Below are 15,646 nucleotides of genomic sequence, written 5' to 3'. Positions count from 1 at the left end.
GCTCTAACTGAGATAGGTAGGCCCTCTTCTTTCGTCGCACTAGGCGGCGAAAGATAAATTGTGTTTGTCTATGTGTGGTGATACCCATGAGCACCTCTCTCTGTAGTCTGATCATCGTCTCTCTACACTCACCATCTTACTGGCTGTTCTGGGGCATGCTCTCAGATTGTCTCCGTGTAGGCCGACTATGAAGCGTCTTTGTCAGTATGTGAGTGAGCTCATCTAATGACCGCCCTGGCTGTTGAGTACATAGGTGTCTGTATATCTCATCTGTGTATACAAAGTCCATCACCCTTGTGAAGGTAAACCGAGTGTCTGTGGAGACCTCTCCTAATAGAGTTGTACTGAACTGAAACGTGAGAGTGAAAGACAAGATAGCATGATCAATTGCTACTCCAACTAGTATGGGGTCCACCATGGAATCATGAAAAGATGGAATGAGACCTAGCTGACCTCCTGTTGTCAGGAATCTCTGTAGGCCATTCAAAATGGCCAATCCATGCACAATCCCCATGTCTATCAAGTATCGTCCATACTCAGTGTGCTCATCCTGTGAGAGTCTAGATAGGCCCATCTCTGTGACAATCAAGCTCCATTAGCATCTCCTTTGAAGTATCATGGAATATTGTCTGGTGATGGGCAGTTTGAGCATCGAAGTCCCCCAAGATGATAATGTCACCATCCTTGGAGAACTCCGATATATCATCATCCAAAATAGAAAAGGGGGACTGTCCTCTAGGTGATCTATACTCTGACGTACTAGGAGGAAAATAACAAATAGCACTGTAGAGGTATTTGCATGTCTCTGCCCTCAATCTCACCCACATGTACCTAGCATGCTTATCCCTGCGGGCTATGTATCAATGGCTGCAACTCCTCTCTAAATAAAATTGCCACTCCTCTTGAGCCCCGTCCTCTATGCTCTGATCGAGTCTTCTGTCTGCAAGTTCTCCCATCTGTATCCGCTAACATGTGGCATGGACTTCCCCCGGGCCTGATGTGTCTCAAAGTAGAAGATGATGTCCCTCCCAATGAAACTACCTACATCAAGGCGTAGAGATCCATTTCAAATCCAAGTAGCAACTTTGAGTGTGGTCCCATAGGTCTCACGCCGTCATGCGGAGCGCCTCTCCATAATAACTACTCTTCCATCTCTATAGTAGGCAAATTTCCCTTTCTCTCGAGCTGTCCTTATCTCGGGCATAACTTCGTTCATATGGGCAAGTTGTGAGAGTGAGTTCATCCCCAAGAAATATCCCCATTTTCTTTACTGTAGGATGCCTCGTCAAGAAGTCCTTCGCTTCCATGGAGGAGAAACGAATGATCAATGCTCTCTCCTTTGCAGTCTCCCCATTTCCTTCTCTCTTCTTCCCCACCCTCCATGCCTTTGTGTGAATAGCCTCACTACCCATCATGAAGAGAAGCTCCTTGCTGCCCCCTCCACATCATTACGGTCTTTTAGGCCAGATACTCATACATGTAAAGCTCTAGTCTTCCTTCTTGCTCTTCTTCTAAGCTCATGTTGATGATTGTGGGAGTGGGGATGGTTGGTGTTTCTTTTCCTTTCCCTTTCTTGGCTGGCGGCACTCATCGTACGAGCTGTTCTGAGGCATGCTCTCTGATCGGCGGCTCTGCTCAGGCTGGGTGTGTGGGTATGCTTGTGCTGCTGCCTCATGTAATGTCTGTGTCAGTATATTAGTTAGCTCCTCCAGAGGTCGCCCTGGGTCCTCAGTGCATAGGCGTCTGTAGATCCTGTCCATGTATACAGAATCCGTCTCCCGTGTGAATGTGTAGCGAGTAGGGGCTGCTACCCGTGGCCTGTGTACTACACTGAACTGGAAAGAGATGGTCATTGACACCAGAGCATGATCTACTGCTACCCCAACCGGTCTGGGCCCAACTGTGAGATCCTGGATACTAGAGATGAGATTCGGTTGGGCCATGACATAGTCCACCGTGCTGGCTCCATGTCTGTGTGGGAAGCATGTAAAACCTCCCGCAATAGGAAATCTCTGTAGGCCGTTCAAGATGGCCAATCCATGTGCAGTGCCCATGTCTATCAGGTGTCGCCCATACTCAGTATATTCCACATCGTGTGATAGTCTGGAAAGGCCCGTCTCTGCAACATCTAGCTCTCTTAGCATCTCCTCTGAAGTATCATAAAACACTGCCTGGTGATGGGCAGTCCTAGCATTGAAGTCCCCTAGGATGATAATGTCACCATCCCTAGAGAACTCCCATATGTCATCATCCAAAATAGAGAAAGGGGACTATCCTCTGGGTGCTGCATAAACTGATGTACTCGGGGGAAAGTAGCAAATAGCTAGATAAAGGTATCTGTCTGTCTCTGCTTTCAGTCTCACCCACATGTACCTAGCCTGCTCGTCCCTGCGGGCTATGTGTATCAATGGCTGCAGATCCTCTCTAAATAACACTGCCACTCCCCCCGAGCCCCGCCCTTTGTGCTCTGAGCGTGTCTCCTGTTTGTAGGCTGTCTCCCACCTGTATCCACTGATGTGAGGCATGGATTGCCCAGGGGCTTGGTGTGTCTCAGAGTAAAAGATGATGGCTCTTCCAGTAAAGCTATCCTCAAAAGCTCCCACATCAAGACGCATAGATCCATTGGAGTTCTAGGCAGCTACTTTGAGTGTGGTCCCATAAGTCTCGCACCGTCATGTGGAGCGTCGTTCTAGTTTACCACTTTTCCGTCTCGGTAAAAAGCGATCTTGTCTTTTCCCCTTGCCGCTCTAATCTCCGGCATTACTTCCTGCATATGAGCGATCTGCGAGAGGGTGAGATCATCCCCGAGAAAGATCGCACCGTCATGTGGAGCGTCGTTCTAGTATTACCACTTTTCCGTCTCGGTAAAAAGCGATCTTGCCTTTTCCCCTTGCCGCTCTAATCTCCGGCATTACTTCCTGCATATGAGCGATCTGCGAGAGGGTGAGATCATCCCCGAGAAAGATGCCAGTCTCTTTAAGAGTTGGTCTTTTCTTCAAGAAGGACTTCTTCGCTTCCATGGAGGGAAAACGGAGGATGAGTGCTCTTTCTTTTGAGGTTTCTCCACTGCTTCCATTTTTCTTTATGTTGCCCACTCTCCATGCCCTTGTGTGCGTCGGCTCATGAATCCCCATCAAGGCTGTGAGTTCTTTTACTTCTTCGTCCACATTGCCTTTGTCTTTAAGACCGCAAATTCTCACATGTAAAGCGCGCACCCTTCTCTTCTGCTCCTCCTCTAGTGTCTGATTAATGATGTTGGGTGTGGACGTGGGCGTCATCTCCTTGCCTTTCCCTTTCTTGGCCACTTTGATCCATTTCTCGGCTTCGTCCGCCTTTTGTTGAGTTTTGGTAAGAACATCCACCCAAGAAGTCGTCATTTCTTTGTGCTGCTCTTCTCCCTCTTTGATGGCCCGTACTTGCTCCTTGATCGTGTTAATTTCTATGATTACTGAGGGTTGCAGTTCGCCCTCTTCCAGTGTGTTTCTTGATCGTGCTTCGGTGAGATCTTTCTTGAGTGACGCGATCTCTTCCTCTTGGGTTGTCACTCGGTCTTCCAGCGTGCTTATCTTGCTCTCTTGGATCAGCACGCGTCCTTCGAGCATGTTTATTGTACCCCAGAGATTGCGGTTCATCTTGGTGATGATCTTCGTCATTTCCTCTTTGCATTTTTGAATGGCATCCTCTAGGGGGTCGGCTTTATTGTTCATCTTCCTCATGCTTGATCGCCGTCCGCAAGGGGGGTGGCGGGAGAGAGAGGGGGCGGCAGGTGGGGTAGGAGAGAGAGAGAGAGAGAGAGAGAGAGAGAGAGAGAGAGAGAGAGAGAGAGGCAGTACGATAGACTTAATTTTAACAAACGATAGACGTAGATGATAGACTTAAAAGACTTAAAAAATGGAAGGTTAAAAGGTTAGTGTGTTAAGAAAATTAACAGCGCGATAGAGAGAGAGAGAGAGAGAGAGAGAGAGAGAGAGAGAGAGAGAAGGGGGGGGGGGGGAGAGAGAGAGAGAGAAGCAGCACTAGGAGGCGATAGGGTGAAAGGGTTAAAATGTAAATGTAAAATGTAAGTAAAGGTAAAAAGGGGGGGGGGGGGGGAAGGGGGGGGGGGGGGGTGAAAGGGTTAAAAATGTAAAGGTAAAGGGTTTAGGCGATAGGCGATTGGTAGCGCGATAGGGGGGGGGGGGGCGGGGAGGGTGCAGGTGCGAGGTGGGAGAGCGGCGCTGAGGGGGGCTGCGTGTAACAGCGCGCAGGCAGCAGCAGAGCGCGAGGCAGCAGCAGCAGAGCGCGCAGGCAGAGAACCTACACCCACCCCCTCTCAACCCTCGTTGCAATAGAGAGAGAGAAATGAAATGAAATGTTTTATTAACGCCTTTAAAATGCCAAAATGACCTATGAGACCAAACTGTTACAAAATTGTGAATCTTATACGATGTCTGGGTACAAAAAGACTAGAACAAAAATACTTCTATTACTAGAATCCATCCTCATCTGCACTCTCGATGTCGAGAGAGTATGGCTCGAATCCTCTGTTGTAGTCTTCGTCGATGTTGTGTAGCCCCTCTCCTCAATCGTGGCCATTTGGATTTCCATAGCTCCAATGCTCGGTCGATGAGAGGGCCGGTAGAGAGAGAGAGAGAGAGAGAGAGAGCTCCCCACCTTAAGCATCCACCGTACTTTCGACCATGGTGGCGGCCTAAGGTTTACAGAGCTCTACTTGGCCACCTTCACCACATGTCTTCCTGTTTTGATTGGAAACCTTTACCCCGCAACGCATGCTCCTGTTTGCTGCCCAAACATTTAAGAATTAGGTTGCGTTGTCAGACTCCCCTGTGCAATGTAGAGAAAATTGCTTGGAGGGTCTCCCCAGTCCTGCTTCAGTTGTAGTGAACTCTGCAAGCACAGTGTCCTACATCAAGTCGCAGTGGTTGGAGTCGTCTTGTTTCTCGCCCTGGCAGGTCTGCTTTCTTTGTTTGCTTTTTGTTTTGTTTTGTTTTCTTTAAGCTTGCAATTCCTGCTTTGCTATATGTGTGTGTGTGAGTATGTGTGATTTGGGTGCGTGAAGAGTTGGTTTTACATCATACTCTATCAACCGACTTTGGGGTGAGTGAGTGCATGAGTGTGTGTGTGTGTGTGTGTGTGTTTGGGTGGGTGCGTAGGTGTAAGTGAAGTTTGTTTTCAGAGTGTGTTTCTTTTGTTTGATTTCCTCGGTTCATTATTTGTTGTTATCGTCATGTGTGTTCTTGCCTTCTTTGTTTCCTTGTATTCCTCACATTGGGTTTACGTTTGTTGGCTTGCCGCTCTGCTCTCAACTCCCTCTACCAGGTTTCCAAAGTTGTTGGCCCTTGAGCCTCCTTCAATGTCTTCCTTTCCCTCCCCAACTCTGGTCTTCAAGAGCCACCTTCAGCAAGTGGACTGGTTTCTACCTTGGCTGATAGCTTCTTGTTAGCTCCAGTGTAGTGCTCTGTTAGGCTTCTTGTGGCATTTTCTTGCAGTTTCTTGGTAATGTCGGTTACCTCTTCTCTCTCACCGACTGCTCTCTTCCTTATGTTTCCATTGCCTGCTGCTATCAAGTTCTACCAGAATCAGCACCTTTTGGGTGTTTTGAGGGACTTTTCAAGTAATAGGAATCAGCCTCCTTTGTTGGAGAGAGAGAGAGAGAGAGAGAGAGAGAGAGAGAGAGCAATGTTTTTTTGCCAATTAAAGGTCTTCGAGAGCTTGTGGATTTCTGCCCTGCATCCCTTGCAAGTATTATCAGTTTCTTAGAAGCGGAGGTAACACGTGGCATCTCGAGGTCAGCTCCGATGAATGGGAAAGACTGGCCAAATCCAGCAGCCAATCTTTTGTCAATGGAAGCAGAAATAAGAGAGATGCTTTCCTCTTCAGGTGTGGATGTACCCAGCTGTGTAACTGGTGAGTTTTTAAGTGATCATGCAGTTGAGGTGAATGATTGAAACGGGACTTTCTCATCCTCTGTATTACAACATTATGTAGGTTCCAATTCAGGAAACATCTTGGTTACTCTGCCACTGCCGTTAGCGACATTGTTGAGTTTGACAATCACATTCAAAGTGGACAAGTTTTCAGAGTTAGTGATAAGCGTGGGAGGTCCGGCCTTGCAGAACATTGCGGGTGGCACTGCATGCACAGCTGTTGTAGCAGCCTTGTGGTCACAGAAAGTTCGGAGATGGCATGACTATATTGTGTTTGGCTCCGCAGTAGCTGCAATGAAAAAGGATAAAACAGCAGCTTCTCGGGTCTTGAAGAGTTGTTTTTCAGTGACATTGGGCACCACAAACAATCTATTGACAGCCCATGGAGGAGTGGGTGCATTGCTGGGCCATACTAACTGGATGCATCCACCCTCGGGTGGGAGGGGACCAATCCCCCCAGGCATTCTGTTTCTGCGCATTTGCCCATCTTTACATGACATCATGTTCCTGCCAGGTGAGATTATTACCCTGCTTGTGAAGTCAGTGAGAGAGGTGAGTGCTATTGGAAGTGAAGGAGGTGGTTCCGCAGTGACATCAAAGTTGGGGTCGCGCCTCCGGTGCCTGCAATCATCTTTGGCCACGACCATATCACGAGTTTCACAAGCTGCAACTCTGTCAGCATCTTTTCTATTTGTGTCGGGAGGCTCAACCTTGGGGCAATTGCTGTACAGTGAGGCACTTCCTGCATGGTTTCTAACTGGACAGAAGCTTGAAGGCAAGCCAGTTGTTGGAAAGAGCGGGAACACAGCATTGCTGGAAGGATATGCTGTGGCTTATTTTACCGTTCTGGCTGGCATGCTTGTATGGGGTGGGGCTTCGGAACCAAAGGAGGGGCAGGAGTCTTTGAAGATAGCTGCAGTCTCTTCACATATGAGATTTTTGGCTTCTGCATTGGATGGAAAGATGTCTTTGGCATGTGATCTGATTACTTGGAAAGCGTATGTCAGAAGCTTCATTTCTTTGGTTTTAACATGTGCAAACAGCTGGATCTTGTATGTGGATGTAGAGACACTGAGAAGGATAGCGGTAGCCCTTCGAACATGGCATGACTACGATCTTGCTTTAGCACTATTGGAGAGTGGTGGAACTGCAACTATGCATGTTGCATCGGAATTTTCTTTGAGTTTGCCGACGGTGTGAGAACAAGACGTTGGTAACTCGGGGTGTCATCCCTTTCTTTGTATACAAATCAGGCTGGAACCCAGGTCTCAGATTTGTGGGCAGGCCATAACGCGGTGTGGTAGCTTTATGCTGAATGCAGCTCATTTGTATTTCTAGTTCTGAAACCTTGTGCTGCAGACAAGCAAGTATATGATGGCACAAAAACTTGCTAACACCTTTACCATCTGAACTCTTATCAAATTTCTTGCTTTATAGAGTTGGCGCTCTTCAGTTGTTGGAGAGATTATAGTCTGTTTATAATACTCCTCAAAACCTCAAACTCTCTAAAAATCTTTTTAGGTGAAAGATTTCATTTTCTTCTTAAAAGCACTTGGCCTTTTTTTTGAGTGCCCACACTTGTATGTAAAAGACAACAAACACCCCATGCAATTATCAGGCATGCACTCCTCAGCACTGAAGGGCTTCAACCATGGGATCTACGGGAGAGAACTTCAAGCACAAATCATAAGATGCGTAGGGCCGTCATATGCATATAAAAGTAAACTAGTTCAGTTATAGTAAACTTGGACAGGTGAGAAGATGTCCAAGTTTTACTTATTATGCTTTTGGTTTCCCATCTGAATCACTAGACGTGTGCAGGCAGGGTGGACAGCTCATGTGCCTCGGACGGGTGACAAGGGTTCCAAGGTGGGCCTCGAGATCTGTGCAGAGCTCTCATCGCCGTCAATCCCACTGCTCGCCTGCATTAAAGATTCTGTGGCATTTAGTGTTGTGGGCATGCACTAGAGACAGCTGGCACCTTGAAAGTAAACAAGTGAAAAGTCACAATGGGCTACATGAGAGAGTTTGTTTGTGACCCACTATTCAATGTCCCTCTTTTTGGAAATAGAAAAGGAAATAACTCTCAAAGAGGATGCTTAGTTAATGCCTCTCTTACAAGAAAAAGGAAGGAAAAAGGTTAGCCATTATTAACTTGTTGTGTGGCATTGATTGGCAAGCTTTATCCAAAGGTCCACAATTGTTGCCAAGCATTCCATGCTTTACGAAGGCCTTATATAGGCCAAAAAAGACGTGTAAGTAGATGAAACTAGGGACTGCATTGAGTTTGGAAGCATACTATGCCATCTATAGAAGTGGTGTAAGATTCTAGGCACTTTTTCATCGAATGACACAATTAGATCTTTCTGTGCCCATTGCTGATGTAAACATATCACATAGATCTCTTAAGAGTCAATTTTTAAGCAAGGAAAAACAACGTCAATACAAACTTTCCAACAGATATAGTCAAGACTACTCTTGAATCAGCAAACATAAACTATTCTCACTTTTTATGAGCTCAAGTTGCCTTTCAAAAAAGTGTCTTGCATTCTTTTTGTACCTCGAAGAAACATTGTTTGGGTAGTATATATTATTCTAGTCGAGTATATCATCTGCTTCGTGAGTAGGCAAAGGTGTGCTTTTATGGTATGAAAACAATTTTTAGGCATTTGAAAAATGTATCTAATTGAATTAGGAGAAATTACCAAAATACCCTCTAATTTGTGGAAATTCTCAAAATACCCCCAATATTTTGTCATAGATTCCCAAAATGCTTCAAAGTTTTCAAAATTCCCAAAATACCTTGGTTGTGAGTAAATTTCCCCAAAGATAAAAAATTTGTAGCTTTTCATAAGAAGACTAATTGTCTATCAATACAAGATACTAAAACTAGAAGTTGAGCTGGTTATGTCAGCTATAGAGATGAATTGCTTCATTATTTTTAGACATGATTGCCTTTTCTTGGGAGGTAACTTGTGACAAATTACATGTTGAGCACTCAAAAACGGATCTGAATTGTCAAAAGGGAATAAGGATTAGGGAATTGTGAACAATCCAACCAAAATAGATATAAGGGCATTTTGGGAATTTTTGAAATTTGAGGGGTATTTTGGGAATTTCCAAAAATTAGTTTTCCTTGAATTTAATATATCTTATTTTTAAGGACTTGAATGAAACACAAATGAGTGAATTATATTCATTCATTTATGAAATGAATGAGTAGAGGTATATTTGGTGGTAACACTCATGGGTCATTCACTAACTTCCCTTTGCCATACTTCAAAATCAAAAGGCTTTACAAAGTGTCCCGCGCGATCAAACCACCATCTCTCACACCCTTGGAGAGATGATTTTCTTATCACCCAAGAACTCCAATATGTGGCTTATGGTATGTGTCAATAAAAAATGGTGGATATGGTGATTGCCTTGCCATCTATTGAGGCCATAGTCAATTATGAACTAATGGGAAATTTTGGTTGCAGTGTTGACCATCTATTGAGGCCATAGTCAATTACGAACTAATGGGAAATTTTGGTTGCAATGTTGGCGATAGAAATTGATTCAAAAGGTCCTTAGAACGTCGTCCTTCTCATGTTATGCAATTATAGCCCTTTTTTACATTCCACATATTACCCGTTTTACGGGCTTCAAGGTTTTGATAAATCAAGGAACCTAAATTCATGAGAATATTCCTTGTTAACCATTTTTGGCCTTATGTCATGACCACAAGTGTTAGAGCATTTTGACATTGAAGGAAAATAACACCTTTCTATTGTGTTTTGATGAACTTGTTGATATGTTGTGTTTTGACAAATTTTGAAGACGCTAGTTGAATTCCAGCACACAACATATCAACATGTTCATCAAAACACCATCTCGTTCCAACTAGATAGCATTGTTCCAACTAGCAACTTGAAGAAACGATTGAAGATACTCAAAATTGATGCACTAAGCCAAAGGCCACGACTCTCTCTCTCTCTCTCTCTCTCTCTCTCTCTCTCTCTCGCGCACACACACACACTTTCTTTTTGGAAATTCGATATCACCTTTGGGAAACGTCAAAAAGAGGGAAAACACACAAAAAAGGGAACTCTCTCTCTGTGCGAATGCATTGTATATCCTACATCCTTTTCCCCACATAATTCTAGCTCAAAAGGGTTATGTGTATGTTGTACATCTATTCTTTGGAGAGCCATACCCAGCCTTCTTGCATTTGCATTTGCAATTTCATTTTCCTTTGTTTCATGATGATACATATGGACATGGACATCATCGTATACAGTTCTGTTATTTAGGCCAACATGGCCTTTAGAAGACGTTAATACAAATATTTCTCTCCATCTCTCTCTCACACAAACACACACTCTCCACTTTTCTCTTAAACCAGGACTGTCAAAACCATTATTACTGGGTCTCTCAGATATGGCACACAATTCGTCATAATAATCACTGTTGCTATGTGTGATTCAAAAGAAGTAATAGTGATCCTGTAATTGTCTTGATGAATTAAATAAATCCAAAAGATAATTGAATTGCATAAAACAAGATACAATACCTTACATCGGGTGTGCACACAATCACTTTTTACAAAAAATGAATTACAATAATTTGCTTCACTACCTAAAAGCATGCTGACAGCATATTTTGTGCTGAAGCACCGCTCTATTATGCATGTGTTACTCCTAATCCATCTAAATAATCTCGCTTTAGAAAATAGTAGGTGCATGAACTGGAAATTGACCCCCAAATTATTCTCCCTTCCTTGCTTTAGAACAAGAACACAAACATGACCCATCATAACTTGGGAATCTCACAATTTTGGATGTTCAGCCAAAGCCAATGCCTTCACTCTTCACTCTCCCTTCAACCGTCACACACACTGTACAGATGATAGTCATCTTTTCGCCTCATTGTAAAGCCAAAGGCTTATTGTCTGTGTTACTGGCTCAGAATGAACGCTGGCAATACGCTTAACATGCTTTTTTAGAGTTTGTTTTTTTACCTTTTCCATATGCCAATACGGCTTGATACCGAGAGTGGAGTGTAACAAATGATGTATGTGTTAAGTCCTACAAGTCAACTTCAGCCTCCAAAGGACGTTAATAGAACTCTCTTTCTTTCTTTCTTCCTTCCTTCTTCACACTCACTCTACATCTCTTCACTATCCAAATCAGCTGAGTCTTCACCCACTTCTTCGTAATCCTTCTCAAGAGCAGCCAGATCCTCTCGAGCTTCCGAGAACTCTCCCTCCTCCATGCCCTCTCCCATGTACCAATGAACGAAAGCTTGTTTGGCATACATCAAGTCGAACTTCACATCAATTCTTGCAAACACTTCGGCAACAGCAGTGTTGTTGCTTATCATGCAAACAGCCCTCTGCACTTTAGCTAGATCACCTCCGGGTACCGTCGTTGGGGGCTGGTAATTTATGCCACACTTAAACCCAGTGGGACACCTACACTCATATCCAATCAAATAGCTTGTAAGGATGCAATCGTCCAATCACATAGCTTGAAGGATGCAGACGTCCAATCACATGGCTTGTAAGGATAAAATCGACAACAAGCTATATAGTACACAAACATTAGTTTACCAGTCCACAAATTGTATCGTTCTTTTCGTCTTGATGCTCCCAATGGCCCCATTCGCATCCTTTGGCACCACGTCTCCTCTATACATCAGACAGCAAGCCATGTATTTGCCATGCCTTGGATCACACTTTGCCATCATGTTACTTGGCTCAAAGACACTATTTGTGATTTCCGCCACCGTTAACTGCTCATGGTAAGCTTTTTCCGCTGAAACAACGGGCGCATACGAACAAAGCATAAAGTGGATCCTCGGATAGGGTACCAAATTGGTCTGGAACTCTAACACATCAACATTCAAAGCCCCATCAAAGCGTAAAGACGTAGTGAGAGACGATATTATCTGTGAAATTAGCCTATTCAAATTTGTATAAGTTGGCCTCTCAATGTTTAGCGATCGTCTAGAAATGTCGTAGATTGCCTCGTTGTCCAACAGGACAGTCACATCCATGTGTTCCAGTAAAGAGTGGGTAGAAAGGACACTATTGTATGGTTCAACAACAGCTGTCGACACCTGCAATTATTGTCTCAACAAAAAAGTAAGCAAGCTGCCATAAAGTTGTCAGATAAAGAAGAGGCATGTGCAACATGACACACTTGCGCACGCATCTCCTCCTGCACTTTGTCATGGTAGCCTTACCAAATGTTGAGCTCTTGAGTAAAACGAAAACCTTCTCCCCTTGAGAAAACCAGCACTTGACTTGCAACAAATGAGGCAAATCACTTAATCAAAGCCCCTACCTGGGGAGATGGATATATTGTGAACCCAAGCTTGGACTTCTTCCCATAGTCGACGGAGAGGCGCTCAAGAAGCAAGGAGCCAAGCCCAGAGCCTGTGCCCCCTCCGACTGCATTAAAGACTAAGAACCCTTGAAGACCACTGCAATTATCTGCTGCTCTCCGCACACGGTCTAGACATACGTCCAAAATGTCCCTTCCAACTGCAAAAGTGTCATGATATTTAGTTCTCGACCATTATTCCATCAACAATACTAGCCAATTCGGTATGTGATGCTCCTTGAAATCCCTCTCAGTGGATTTCCTCTCCTACCCGTGCCACCTGTCTTTCAATCCCTATGTTTTGGAGCTGATGAAGATACTCTAATATAGACCTTCTCATGCTAAAAAAAACCCTTGATTTTGAAGGCCAAACTAATGAGATAACTGTTATTCATGTCAAAATCTGAAATATTTGTCTGAATTTATGGCCAGAATGTTCAAATTATAAACTGGAATTAAGGTCCAACGAAATTATAACTGGGACTTTTGAATTTGAACTGGGAAATTTATGCTACAAACCAGGGTCTGCTTTGTTTTGACAAGGGAGGTTATATTCCCGAGTTCAGTGGGGTGACATTTCATAAGCTCTTCCGACAACGAGACCATTCTTGCTGTAGGATGAAGACAAACCCTATATAATGATCCAAAACAGCCTACAGACCTCTTGTAAACTAATTCCTTATAATGGCTTCTACAGGGTAGTTAACATACGAGCCACTTTTCCTCGTGGTATACCAAAAGCTTCTTCTCACCTGTGTAATGGCCTCGTGCAAAGTTGTTAGCAGCATCTTCCTTTCCAGAAATAAGCTGCTCTGGATGGAATAGTTGCCTGTATGTTCCTGTGCGCACTTCATCTAGCACCGTTGGCTCGAGATCAAGCAGGATTGCTCGTGGCACATGTTTTCCAGCCCCTGTCTCGCTGAAGAATGTATTGAATGCGTCATCACCACCCCCAACCATGTGGTCGCTGATGAGGGCCATATTCAAACAGTCTCAGAATCGAGTATGCGATGGGCAGAGAACGCGCATTCGGGGTCCAATGGATGGAAAATGGGCAGCACATTCATCATCTTGGCAAAGAAAATCAGCGTGTTCTACAGAATCACGGCAAGCGCGCACAGCTTGAAACATCTATCATGGATGATTGAACAACAACCCACCAACCTGGGCATGAAGCCATCGGGCATAATGCCATGCTCCAAGCAGAAGAGCTCCCAGCAAGAGTTGCCCACCTGCACGCCTGCTTGCCCAATGTGGATGCTGATGACCTCCCTCATCTCGTGAACTCAAAGGAAGACAATCCCTGTGTTTCTACAACAAAAGAAAGTGTGATAAGACATAGCGCAACAGTGCTATTTGGGTCCCCCCGCGATACCAGACAGAAGAAGAGAAGAAGCTTCTCCCAACAAGCGCGATCATTCTGTGCGATGTTTCGAAATTGGGCCGGTAATTCTTATTTGGGAAAATTACCAAAATACTGAAATGATAGAGTTTCATGGGAAGCTCCCACACTAGGTGATCGGACTCACACACCACACCTCCCCCTTTTTAGGGGCAGAGAATAAAGATGGACATCTTTTTGACATAAAGGGATCAACTCCAACGCTTCATGTGGGCGGAGTGATCATACAACGACTTTGGAGTGGACGTTGGGGTTGAACTGAGGGACTAGACTTGCCAAGAGAGAGAACTGCCAAGCATGGATGTCATGGGAGTGAGACGGATAATTCCACTTGCACACATCACTTCAAGGCATGGAACATATACATCTCGCTCATGCAAACATTAGGTCGCTATCCCAATGTAATGGACAAGACGAGGAATGGCTAAGGGCTTTGCGAGCACACCATGAGTTTAAAATATACATCCATCTCCTTAAAAGAGTACATGCCAAGAGCCTATGTGCCCTCTCACACTAGGCGGTCGGACACACACACCATAATACCCCTCAAATTTGTGAAAATTTCAAAAATTGTTGAAAATATGGTTGCAGGGAAACACACACAGCTTGGAGAAGATGAAGAAGCTCAAGGCAGACATCAAAGAGTAGTATTACTTAGTGTGCAATGGAAAAATAAGTTAGCCCTAGAGTGATGGACGTATATACAATGCACGGGAGAAAAAACCTCCTAGTGAGGGAAAAAATGCCTCGATGGTCCTAAGTGTGTTTACACACATCACTACCACATATATGGTAACAAATCCCCCCTGGGAGTGATGCGATGAATAAGAGCTAGCACATAAAGTATAGAGAAGTGTCATGTCCTAACAACATGATCGATCCACAAAGGGGAGTAAGCCCAAAGCTTTGCGGAAAGCTTCGAACTTCTCACGAGACAATGCCTTTGTGAAAAGATTTGCGAGGTTGTCCTATGTTGGCACATAAGCCAAACTCATCTCTCCTGCTAAGAGTCCCTAACATAGTGGTAATGCACCTCAAAGTTCTTTGTGCGAGCACGAAAAACTGGGTTCCTCGCAACTTTCAATGTGCTTTGATTGTCAGTGTAGATGATGTTGGCAATGTCCTGTCCAACACCCAAATAAGCCAAAAGGCGTCTGAGCCATACACACTCAACCGTAGTTGTGAAGACTACGCTGTACCTAGCCTCACAACCGAAGTGGCCACAATAGGTTGCTTCTTGCTCAACCATGATATGCATGAACTGCCAAGCATGAAACAAAAACCACTCGTGGACACTCGCATGTCATACCAACCATCCCAATCTGAGTCAAAAAAATCATGTAAATCTGACAGCAATGATCTCCCCTTGGGATAAAACAACCCAAGATGTAAAGTGCCACTTAAGTAGCAAAAGATCCACTTGATAGCGTGCCAATGCTTAGACCTTGGGCTATGCATAAATCTACTGACATGTGAGACTACAAACTGAATATCTGGCCTCGTATTGCATACATAAATAAGACATCCAGTAGAAATTTGGTAAAGATGACATCGGCAAGATCACCGGCATCATAAAGACTCAATTTCAAGCTTGTTTCCATGGGAGTATCAATAGGCTTGAATTCCTCAAGACAAACTTACATAGTAATGATTCTATGTAACTTGTTTGACACAATGCAATACCACCATCACATTGCTTAAACTCTATGCCCAAAGAATAATGCAAGGGTCCCAAATCTTTCATCTTGAAATTATCATTCAAATCAGCCTTAAATTTAGCAATATGTTTCTCGCTTGGTCCAGTGATCAGCAAATCATCCACATATAGGAACAATAAGAAGTACATCACCCTCACGCTTTACATACAAAGTTCTTTCTATTGGACTTTTACCAAAGCCTCATTTAACCAAATGAGTGTCAGCTTTCTCATACCAAGCACAAGGAGATTG

At 44.2% G+C, this 15,646-nt stretch overlaps 2 protein-coding genes across 7 annotated transcripts in view; one reads left to right on the top strand and one right to left on the bottom strand.

The window, feature by feature from the left end:
- The window catches only part of LOC147422330 (mediator of RNA polymerase II transcription subunit 33A-like), a 138,245-nt gene extending 130,836 nt beyond the window's left edge, over positions 1 to 7,409 (top strand). For 5 of the 6 annotated variants that reach the window (XM_086502849.1, XM_086502848.1, XM_086502851.1 and 2 more), the window contains 2 exons: positions 5,701 to 5,907; positions 5,989 to 7,409. In XM_086502849.1, the coding sequence (XP_086358975.1) occupies positions 5,701 to 5,907; positions 5,989 to 7,127 (1,346 nt within the window). In that variant the 3' untranslated portion in view covers positions 7,128 to 7,409. The remainder of the gene's footprint in view (positions 1 to 5,700; positions 5,908 to 5,988) is intronic. The other variant, XM_086502850.1, reaches the window with a different exon arrangement.
- Positions 7,410 to 10,409: 3,000 nt separating this feature from the next.
- On the bottom strand, positions 10,410 to 13,755 carry LOC147422329 (tubulin alpha chain-like). The gene is made up of 5 exons (XM_086502854.1): positions 13,460 to 13,755; positions 13,048 to 13,262; positions 12,257 to 12,456; positions 11,521 to 12,029; positions 10,410 to 11,382 (listed from the first exon to the last, which is right to left on the bottom strand). Exons 1-5 carry the CDS (start codon positions 13,570 to 13,572, stop codon positions 11,076 to 11,078), a joined length of 1,344 nt encoding a protein of 447 aa, XP_086358980.1. The 5' UTR covers positions 13,573 to 13,755; the 3' UTR covers positions 10,410 to 11,075.
- Positions 13,756 to 15,646: the final 1,891 nt, after the last annotated feature.

The sequence above is a fragment of the Adiantum capillus-veneris genome, chromosome 27 (genome assembly GCF_014529385.1).
Source record: "Adiantum capillus-veneris isolate H3 chromosome 27, ASM1452938v2, whole genome shotgun sequence".
NCBI lineage: Eukaryota > Viridiplantae > Streptophyta > Polypodiopsida > Polypodiales > Pteridaceae > Adiantum > Adiantum capillus-veneris.
This window is presented reverse-complemented; position numbering and strand designations above follow the sequence as displayed.